Source organism: Cloeon dipterum, chromosome 2 (assembly GCF_949628265.1).
Source record: "Cloeon dipterum chromosome 2, ieCloDipt1.1, whole genome shotgun sequence".
Lineage (NCBI taxonomy): Eukaryota > Metazoa > Arthropoda > Insecta > Ephemeroptera > Baetidae > Cloeon > Cloeon dipterum.
The window spans coordinates 30,731,667-30,742,452 of NC_088787.1; the positions used below are offsets into that span (position 1 = coordinate 30,731,667).

Consider the following 10,786-nt stretch of genomic DNA (forward strand, 5'->3'; position numbering starts at 1 on the left):
TAGAGTGTCATCGGAAGAACAACAAAGTCAGGTAAATAAAAGATCACAATCCCAGGTATACAGACAAATCGAGTGGCTGACTGTGAGTCATCTCGCGGGATGCTCTTATCAAGGATGAAGGCAGGAATCCCCATTTTCTAGTGGGGGCAGAAGGAAGCGCTGCGGAAATGATTGAGGAAGAAAAAAAGGTTGTCCGAGCGGCGGCGGCGTGTCCCCCTCTTCCAGTGGCGATAAAAAGGTGGCGCGGACGGCGCAGAAATCGCACTCGCCAAAATGCAGGGGGACAAGCGGCTGTTTGACTGGAGCGACTACCTCGTGTTCGCCGGCATGTTGGCCGTCTCGGCGGCCATCGGCCTCTACCACGGCTGCCGCCGCCGCGGACAGTCGTCCTCCGAGTTCCTCACGGGAAATGGACAGTTGGGCACGGTGCCGGTCGCTCTCAGCATGTTGGCAAGGTGAGTGTTAATATTTTTTACGTGCTGATCGTTCATTTAATGAATTATATGTTAAATACAAATTCAACAATTGAGTCAGTTAACATTTATTAGGATTTTTTCAATTGGAAACATCTAAAACTATACGCTGTACATGTGCAAATTTTCCGTGCCAAAGTTGAAAATTCAGACTGCAAAATTCGGGTTTGATTTAATTTTTTTTTTAAATTGAATTAATAAAAACAGTAATGATCACATTTGTTAAATTTTAAGCTGTGAAATTAATTAATAAAATCTGAAAATATTTTTCTCTCATCTCCAACAAAATAAATAAAATCGACAGAGTCTGCACCGGTTTGCGTTTGTACGATCTAGTTCATTGTTGGGGTGGTGGAAAAAGATGCGGACGGCGGCGGTACTGACTAAACATTTCGATAAGATAGCCTATAGCTCCTCGCCGACCGTCTGTGTTTGCTCTCTTGCAAACCTTTATTAATTAATTGTGCATTTCCTTTGTGTGCCGCTCGCAACTAAATAATATTGCCGCAGCCGCGATCACAATCGCGCCCTAATGCACAGAGTGCGACACTGAATGCGCTAATTGCTTCTATCAGCTTTGCCAACAAACATTTTTTCATCAAATTAAAATAAATTGCTATCACAATGAGGAAACAAAACGAGAACGTTTCTGCAAGTACTTACTCTTTCGGGACATTTACAGTTTGTATTTATCTTTTGGCTCATTATCCCCTCTTCGGAATGAGATTGTAATTGGAATGGAAATCCCAGAAGCTGATTCTAAATTGTTCCTTCGAATACGGTCAGTCTTAAAAGCATCCCAAGTACAATGAACCAAATGACAATGCCAATCCACGACTTACGATTTTTTTATTCTAACCACAAAGTGGTCTTTTTGTTGGCGAGACTGATGTGAGTTTTAGTTTATTGGAAGCTTAAATCCACATTTAAATAAGATTGCTTATTTCATTTATCCCAAAATAATTTTTTAATAAACTCCCTCTGATGTGTGTTTAAGTTAATTTGAAGCGATTTGTTGCCTGTTCTGAAGGTCTTTTAAATCATTTTTGACCTTAGTGGTGACTCCCCAGCATGTTCTGAGGGAAAAATCCCCCTCTATCAATTTATTTTCTCAAAATTCACCCAATCTTTGAAACACCTGTTTTTTCAACCTTTGGCACTCGGTATCTAAAAAACTGCAAGTTTCACTATCCTGGAAATTTCTAGTCATTTGTCTGGGAAAAATTAAATCTCATACCTAGAAATTGAATGCAAAGTTTGTTTTTTAAATATTCAAAATGTAATTTAATAATTTAAAATTTAAAAAATTTAATTTATAAATACAAAATTTATTTAGTCTATTAAATCCTGTTTTGTTTTACAACTGTAGCGTTTACTCAATCTGTAAAAATTTCCCATTCAAAATATGCCGGGCTGAAGAAAAATAATTGAATTTGTCGCACTTTCAGTTTCCTGTCGTCGATTACGCTGATGGGCCAGCCAGCGGAGGTCTACCTGTTCGGCCCGCAGCTTTGGCTCTTTGGTCTGGCTAGCTTCTTGGCCATTCCTTTCACAGGCTACGTGCTGATCCCTATGTACCACGAGTTGCGACTCACGTCTGCGTTCGAATACATCGGCCGTCGCTTCAACTGCTGGCTCCAGCTCTTCACCTCCACCCTCTTTTCCCTGCAGATGATCGTTTATTTGGCCCTCGTCCTGTACGCGCCTGCCATGGCTCTGCACCAAGGTGAATTTCGGAATGTTCAAAATAAATCTTAATTTTTACATCGAAAGTAAAAACTCAATTATTTGAATTAAAACTCGCAGTTTACAGAACTCGTATAATATTTCTAATCCAAATATTTTACAGTCACTGGAATCAACACCGAAATTGTAGTCACCGCCATGTACCTGGTCTGCATTTTATACACTACCGTCGTGAGTATTTTATTTGTAATTTTCATTCTCCGAAAATTTCTATCCTGGACATTTCATTTAGGGAGGAATGAAAGCAGTGGTGTGGACAGACACCTTTCAAGTTTTGGTTCTCTACTCGTCGATGATGGCCATCCTTTGGAAGGGTACTTCCGACCTGGGCGGCGTCAGTGTGGTTTGGCAAAGAAACGCAGCCGCCAACAGAACTCAGTTTTTCAAGTAAGCGATTTTCCCTTGAATCCAAGCGTTAAATATCTTTATAGAGTGCAACCAGCCAAGCGTTCAATCTTTTTACTCCTCATTTTATTGCCTGAAAAAATTCGACTTGATTTTTTTTGCTTGGTAATTAAATAAACGAGTAAAAAACTGGAGTAATTACAACGCGACCTTGGCGAAGCGGCTTGCTGCTTCATTGTTTAGCAAGTCTCCTGCTGTTCAACGCCTCTTATTATCATTATTTCTTAGCTGGGACACGGATTTAACTGAGCGGTACACCCTGTGGGGCTCGTTTATTGGCGCGGCGTGTCTTCACTGTGCCGTCTACGGCGTCAACCAGTTGCAAGTGCAGAGATACTTGACCGTGCCCACCGTCGAGGCAGCCAGAAAGTGCGAGCAAATTTTTAATTAACATCTATATACAGTATTTTTTATTGTTAATTCAATTTCACAGAATGCTGTGGATTAACGCGTTTGGATGGACTTTCGTCGTTGCTCTGACCGTGTACGCAGGAATGCTTATTTTCGCGCAATACTTTGAGTGCGATCCATTGCTGACTGGCGTAAGTTCTGTATAATGTAAAAGTCGTAACATTTTTTTAACATTTTTTTTATGTTCAGGACGTCAGCAAGCCAGACCAACTTTTCCCTCTCTACGTCATGGACATCTTGGGAACGGTTCCTGGATTCCCGGGACTCTTTGTCGCGGGAATATTCAGCGCCGGTTTGAGGTAAGAATCCGAACCCTGGCGTCAGGGTAGCCGCCTAACGATATAAATAATTCAATTTGCCACTTTATGGCCGCCTGATGGGCTCCGTGTTGGTTCAAATTGCATGATTTGCACGCCGTTTGAACAGGTGCACGAGATTTTGGGCAAATCAGGGCGTTTCCTGAGCGCCTTGGTGGCTTCCAAAGGGTCTAATTGCACATATTCTGAAAGCTCTTTACTTGGCCATTCCAATCTTGCATATCGAACCAATACAGATCCCGCCAAGCGCCGTTAAGATCCCCACACATTTGAATCGAATGATTTGATCTATATTGAGAGGGCTTTTTTTAATATTTCACCCTCCATATCTCACAAAATAAAAATTATTCTACTTTCTTGAAATTTCCTAGACGTGTTACCCACACTTAGGGCACTACTTTATCCCATACTCAGAGATAAAAATAAAAATAAATCAATATAACAATTTCTGAAATTTGGAAAATTGAAAAAAAACTGATTTATGTTTAAAAATTGTAAAGTGGGCAACTTTTGGCATCATTAAAGCTCGAGATATTCTCATGATTGTGAACGCCGAAAGGTCTGTTTCTCCAGATTTCAGCCCGATTTTCCGGAAATTGACTTTCAAAAATTCCAGAGACTGCTAAATCAAAACTCTCTTGGAAAAAATTAGCTGGAGTTGCAAGCGTCGAAATCTCCATTTGAATATTTGTTTCAGCACGGTTTCAACAGGTGTCAACTCACTCGCAGCCATCTGGCTGGCAGAGATAAACGGGGTCTTTCTGAAAGAGCACATGGACGAGAAAAGGGCCGCAATCGCGGTCAAGGTGCTCGCCCTGGTCTTCGGACTTGCGTCCTTCTTCCTGGTTTTCCTGGTGCCTTACATGGGAGGACTCGTTCCGGTAATTTAAATCCACAATTATTATTTTTAAATTTTTTGAATAATTTTTCCCTCTCCCTCAGGTCGCAGTCTCGCTGTCTAGCTTCTTTTCTGGCGCCTTGCTCGGCGTTTTCCTCCTTGGCATTTACTGTCCCTGGGCCAATGCATTTGTAGGTGTGCAAAATATGAAATGTACCGTTGCTCTATCAATTTTTTAAAATTCAGGGCGTCGGAGCCGGATTGGTAGCTGGCGTCGCCCTTGTTGGTGGAATGACTATCGGCTCTCAGATTGCGGTTGAAAGTGGTCAGACGCTGTTCACCCCTTTGGCCACGAGTGTCGAGGGATGTAGCAACTCCACGTTTGATTCGACAATTTCGCTTATAATGAGGTATGTTTAAATATGTCAAAATTAAAATGAAGGTCGAAATTTCCACTTGCAACTTACCAAGGGCTCCCGCCGCGCATACACCTTTTAATCCATCTTTTAGTTTTTTCTGCCACAATTTCTTGATACGTGGTTGGATTTAAAATAAAACCTTTAATTTTTTTAAATCTGCTCAGCGAGACGAATGTGATGATGGTAGCGATTTTCATTCTTCTACAAAAGTTCGGGATTTGCCAATAATTTCAAGCAGAAAAGTATTTTTGAAAAATCCCGTGCAGAGTTTTAATTTACCCAAATTATAATTATTTGACAACTTTGAAATGAGACTAACTGCGAATTGAAATTGCCGCAGCGAGCCAAAAGAAGAGGCGCACTTTCTGCTTCGAATCTCGTTCCTGTGGTACTCGCTCCTGGCCACGGTGGCCACCGTTTTGGTCGGCCTGCTGGTGAGTTTGGTGACGCGGGATCGAAGCCCCGTGTTGCCTTCGGGCTCCCGTTTGCTGAACCAGGCGGCGGTCATCTACAGCAACAAGGAGCACCACATGACACAGGTCAGCGCTCCTTTGCTCTTGCAGCCCAACGAGCATAGTCTGTTGCCACTCGTTTAGAGATCTCGACCTTACGACATAGTTTACTGTAGTCCAATGAGGAGATGAAGAAGACTTGCCTTTTTACCAAATGTGTGTGTGTGTGTTTTAGTTTGCTTGTTTTTTGTGACTTTGAATGTTGTTTATTTTAGAGTTAGTTAATTGTGCTTAAAATTTCTCTGTTTGCGGTTATGCCGTATTGTACGAGAAATAATAGTTGTCGACTACTGGATGTGCATTTATTTTGACTATTATATTACTTAAGAAAATTAAATGTTAGCGATGTGCGCTTGCATCGTAGAAGTGTAGAGAGCAATCGGAAGTTTGAATAATAAAAAAGATACGCCCCAAATACCCTGCCAATAGTTTTTATTCTTAATCTTGAAATGCTTACAAGGGATCGCTCCTATTAATCCGAAATATATGGTGTTTTTTCGGTACAATTCAATAAGTGTTTGATTAAAGATGGCAATTTTTCAAAAGAATATGGCTACCGTGATTTATGCTTTGCTAAATCAGAGTCAAATTTTTAACAAAATTCAATCTACCAAAGTGGTCTCGGATTTAAGAAAAGTCGTATTTTTTTGGAAGAAACTCATTTAATATTTTTAAGCTATAATTAATAAATCAAGCTCTATTCTGCCAATTACAAAATTTTGGTAAGTTTGAACCAACTTTTTGAACGGCTTTTCTGGGAAATTTTGCACAGGAAAATATTTTTTCCGCATAAATATGCAAACAATTCCAAATTTTATCAGCTCAGAATTTGATTTTTTTTATCTAACACTCATAGCAGCTTGAATTATAAAAACCAAACTCGTACCCCATTTCAATTTGAAATATTTTGTCAAATATCTAGTAATGATTTTTCACTTGTGTCTTGTGTGTGGTACATGTTGGCAAATTTCGTTGTCCCGCCTATAGTAAGTGTAGAAAATGATTTTGCTTGCCAACAGAGCTGCAAGTGTGGACCGGATCTGAGAAACGGAACTAACGAAAAAGCGAGTGCTGTTTCAAGCCCGACTGGTGAAATCGGAGTTGACAATCTCTCTTTTGATTTCGTTGGATCAGACCTGGCAATTAGAATGAGTGATTTGAATTCCACCGAAAATACAAGAGCAATTTTTTAATTATTATACTTGTTTATTTTCATCTAAGTCAAAAATACATATACAATGTACAGGCCAATAATTACAGATGAAAAAAGGCTACAACGCTAGCGGAAAACCGATAAAACAGACCGTAGTCATCGCGATGCGCCGGTTCGAATTAACTATGTACTATTAGAAGATCACAGACACTTTAAAACTCACTCCACAACTGCTGCTTGAGTAGAGCTGGGAATTGCGCTGCGGTGCAGTCCTTGAGAGCCGGAGGTAAATCGTTCCACGGCTTGACAACCCTGAAGGAGAAAGCGCGCTGGCCGAAAACACTTCGGGTCGGGGGCGGCTGGAGGCGGGGGGGGGGGGGGGTTGGCCACTATCACCTCTCATTACACGACCTTGTGTTATTCTCACGCGCGCGTCAAAATCAGTCTTTCCACACTCACAATTTTTAAAAAAGTTTAGATCATTGTATTTTAGCAGCATTGGGAATGGCATGATATTTTGCTCGCGGGCAGGAGGTGGGTTTTGGCCGTAGATGAAGTGCACTGCCCTTTTTTGCACTCTCACCAGCCTATTGACGTTGTCTTGTGTTGTCGGGTGCCAGGCTGGGAGGCCGTAGGCCATGATCGGTCTCACAAGCGTCAAGTACGCAACCCTTTTGACGCGGGGTGTGCACCCTCTCATGTTGCGCGCCGCAAAACTGAGCGTTTGGGCCGCTTTTCCACGTACAATCTCGGTGTGCGCGTGCCAACGCAGGTTGTTCGAAATATGGACGCCAAGCATACGCTCCTTGTCCACGTATTCAAGCACCGAGTCATCGATGGTGTACGCAAATTGCAGAGGGACGCGTGCGTGGGTGATATCCATCACTTTGCACTTTTTTGAGTTCAAAGTCATTGCATTGTTGGCGCACCAAATGTCGATGTTGCACAAATCTTCTTGCAATTCGTCGGCATCTTCTTGGCTCGTGATTTTTCTGTAGACTGTCGCCTCGTCTGCGTACTGGACGAGCGTGCTGTTTTTCACCATTTCTGGAAGATCCGCGACGAAGCTGTTGAAAAGGAGTGGGCCAAGAACGCTCCCTTGGACAACTCCCGAGGCCACCTCACTGGGCTCAGAGCTCGCGCCACCGAACCTGACGAACTGCGTCCGGCCGACGAGAAAGTTCTCGTACCATTTCAGCAGTTTCCCATTTATGCCGTAGTGTTTCAGCTTTGACAGCAGCCTCGGGTGCGGGACTTTATCAAACGCTTTGCTATAATCAAGGAACACCGAGTGAATGTGTGCGCCGCTCGTCTCGTCCAGAATTGCTGTCCAGCTGTCTATCGTCCCCGCCAGCAGGGTTGTGCAACTTCTCCTCTCTCTAAAACCATGTTGGCACGAAGGAATCACGTTTTCCTTTTCCAAATACTCCACAGTTTTGTCTCGCACAATTCGCTCTAGCGTTTTTCCTACCAGAGACGTGACACTGATAGGCCCGATAGTTCTGCATATTGTTTTTCTCTCCATCCTTGAAGATCGGGGTGACTGCAGCGGTTTTCCAGTCGGCGGGGAGTTCACCAGACTCGAGCGATTTGTTAAAGATATGTGCGAGTGAAGGAGCGAGTGTGGCGGCGCAGTATTTCAGCAGGGGCGCAGGCAGTCCACCTGGGCCGGCAGCTGCATTCGCCTTGATTTGCTGCAGCCGGTTGTGCACCTCTGCGCTCGAGCACACTATTTCGCATAGTTTCGTGGTTGTGGAATTTACGCACGGCGTAGGTCTTCTCATGAATGGAAAGATATTAGCTGCATGCGAGAAGTACGATTGAAAAACGGCACTGAATCTGGCTGCCACCTCACGAGGCTCGCTCACACTTTTTCCCTGCGCTTCAAAGTTGACTGTGTTGATTGGCACCTTGGTTTTTGAATTGATATAGCGCCAGATTTCGCTGCTTCCACCAGGGCCTTTTCCTAGTTTCCACAACCAGTTGTTTCTCGCCGCTCTTAACGCTTTTTGAACTGATCTACGCGCCGCCACAAAATGTTCTCGCGTATCCGCCGTTTTGTTTCCCAGCCATGCCTTGAAGAGATCATCCCGAATTTTAATTATCTTCTTTAGCCCCGCATTCATCCACGGTAGGAGCCTGCTTTTCCTCTTGCCGCCAACTCTTCTTTTTGGGACAAATTCTTCGGCGCAGTCGAGCACAGTTTTTTCCAGCTTTCCCACGCGTCATGCACGTCTGTTTTTTGGAGAACTGGGCGCAAACGCCCCTCCAGAACGTCATTGATTGCGTTCCAGTTCACGCGACGAAAGTCGAACAGGTCGCGCAGCGCGGTAATTGGGCGAAAGGAACTGACCGAAAGAGTTACGGAGAGGGCATCATGGTCAGAAACCCCGCACACAACACTCGCGGCCGCAACGAGTTCGGGGACATCACTCAGGAAAAGGTCGAGAATTTTTTCAGATGTGTCGGTAGGACTAGTTGGCGATTTGATATGCTGCGTGAGGGCCATGGTTGCATAAGCGCTCAAAAACTCGTCCGCGGGGGCTCCACTGGCGCGCGGTGGCTCCGTTTGCCAACACACGTCGATGTTGAAGTCACCCATTAGAAAGCAGCCGTCGTACTTTTGTTGTTCTGCCGCAGCTAGTTCGATCGACTCAAGAAGCGCCGAATTGTAAGCGTTATCCGCATTAGGCCACCTGTACGCCGATCCGACGAGAAAACGCAGCGAATTCACTTTAATTTGAGCCCACACGATTTCAGCGCGGCCTTCGAGCTCTTGCAGTCGCTTTGGCTGCAGATACGGGCGTATACCAAGCGCGACGCCTCCGGCGGGTCGGCGGCCCCCCAGCCTGTCCTTCCGAAGAACAACATAGTCGCGCGGTAGCACCTCGTGGTTATGCACGTCCGGCGACAACCATGTCTCACTAATCGCGCACACGTCGGCATCGTGAGTAGTGAGCAAAGCGAGCACGTCGGCTGTCTTCTTTCTATCTTTTAGGGAGCGCGCGTTAAAACAAATGAAGGTGACGGCGCTTTTGTCCACTTTGCGTGGCAGAATTATAACTGTTGGGGGGCTGGGGGGTGGCGAGGGCAGGCTCCAGAAAGAGTCGTTCATGGTGGGAAGAGTACAACTCCAGCACACATAATTGTCATTCTTTCGATATACGCCTATTTCTTTTGCTGGCATCCTAATCATTTTGGCGAGACACACGCCGTGGTATATTTTGCCGCAGTTTGAACAGGGAATTTTCACGGCATTCTTGGCTCCTACCTTGTCGCAGAGATGGCATGTCGTCGGTCGGCTCACAGGCCCTGGCAATACCTGAATGTCTCCGCACAGGAGCGCGAAAATCGTCAGACTTTTGAATAGCGCCGAAGAGAGCCCAAACTTTCGGCGCGAAAAGATCTGACAACAGGCATTCCAGAGCGCGAAATGAGCTCGGCGTCCACTAACCCTGCCGCAGCTGATTATTGACCAGCAGGACACGGTGCAGTTCTCGGTGACCTCGAGGGTGGTGAACGAGGCGGCGTAGGGGTCACTCGGTGTGCTGGGCTCATGCTGGCGACCTCTACTCAGGCTGCGTGCGATAAGTGCGGCGACCAGGGCGAGAAACAGTCCGCGGCTCATTTTAGGTCAAATCGTCTCAAATATTAGTGGGTGTCAGGAGGAAATGACCCCAATCGCTTGGGGGACATTTCATGGGTCCCCTGGACCCACTAGGTAGCATGCAACAGTCAGACAAAGGGAAAAAAGGTCAAAAACTGCGGAGCTGCAAATTGTTGCGTGTGTAGTTACCTAGGTGGCGTCCTCGATTCCATGAAAGATACAATGAAAGATAAATAAAAACAGAAAAAGCAGAAAATTTCGTCAAATATTTTTCTTTTTATGGCTACAGCCTCCATTCCGATCACGTTATGCCAATTTTCACATATTATTGATTTTCCGTGAAGTCAATATTTTTTTATGATCCAAACCATATTTCCACATTCGATCAAGCCTAAATAATAATAATCCGTGCCTGGAGCCACCTGTTAAATAAAACCAAGATTAGATTAAAAAATTATATCCAGTTCAGGCACTTTTTTGCACTGCTCCAGTGCTCTTTGCATGCCTGCCTGGTGCCCGTGCCGTGGCGCGCGCCGTGATTCTGATTGGCTCCTCCACGTTCGCGTCCAAAGTGCTCAAACCCCACTCCCCCTTTGACTTACTTTTCCCTCGTCCTTCGTCCTTCACTTTCACTCTTTCATCCGTTCTCCGTTCATCCTTCGTCTTCGTCCTAACATCATATAATAGGACACAGGACAGTAAAAAGTGAAAGCGTCTGTCTGGTCCTGATCTGGATTTTATTGGTAATATTGGTATGTAATCTGGTAATTTTGCAATTTTTGCGCAATATTTTGCATATTTATGTGTACATACATACGCATACAAATTATGCAGATGTAATCATGTATGTAATACATAGGCATTATTTGCGAATGCAATACCTAAAATTCGTACTAAATATATAC

At 44.4% G+C, this 10,786-nt stretch overlaps 1 protein-coding gene across 3 annotated transcripts; it reads left to right on the forward strand.

Annotated features, from left to right (window-relative positions):
* Positions 1 to 241: 241 nt before the first annotated feature.
* LOC135936850 (sodium-coupled monocarboxylate transporter 1-like) lies at positions 242 to 6,329 on the forward strand. 3 transcript variants are annotated; one of them, XM_065479837.1, is made up of 12 exons: positions 242 to 455; positions 1,922 to 2,199; positions 2,323 to 2,390; positions 2,452 to 2,606; positions 2,853 to 2,993; positions 3,058 to 3,166; positions 3,225 to 3,334; positions 4,050 to 4,233; positions 4,295 to 4,381; positions 4,437 to 4,600; positions 4,950 to 5,148; positions 6,141 to 6,329. In XM_065479837.1, exons 1-12 carry the CDS (start codon positions 274 to 276, stop codon positions 6,312 to 6,314), a joined length of 1,851 nt encoding a protein of 616 aa, XP_065335909.1. In that variant the 5' UTR covers positions 242 to 273; the 3' UTR covers positions 6,315 to 6,329. The 3 variants fall into 3 exon arrangements, with proteins under 3 accessions (XP_065335909.1, XP_065335908.1, XP_065335910.1); XM_065479836.1 differs by having other exon boundaries at positions 4,437 to 4,599; positions 4,946 to 5,148; XM_065479838.1 differs by lacking the exon at positions 6,141 to 6,329 and having other exon boundaries at positions 243 to 455; positions 4,437 to 4,599; positions 4,946 to 5,536.
* Positions 6,330 to 10,786: the final 4,457 nt, after the last annotated feature.

Bases quoted from the DNA above. Each gene is read 5' to 3' on its own strand.
- LOC135936850 (XM_065479836.1), top strand. From the start codon at position 274: ATGCAGGGGGACAAGCGGCTGTTTGACTGGAGCGACTACCTCGTGTTC. The intron at 2,607-2,852 runs GTAAGCGATTTT...ATTATTTCTTAG, and splicing joins AACAGAACTCAGTTTTTCAA to CTGGGACACGGATTTAACTG. The intron at 4,234-4,294 runs GTAATTTAAATC...CCTCTCCCTCAG, and splicing joins ACATGGGAGGACTCGTTCCG to GTCGCAGTCTCGCTGTCTAG.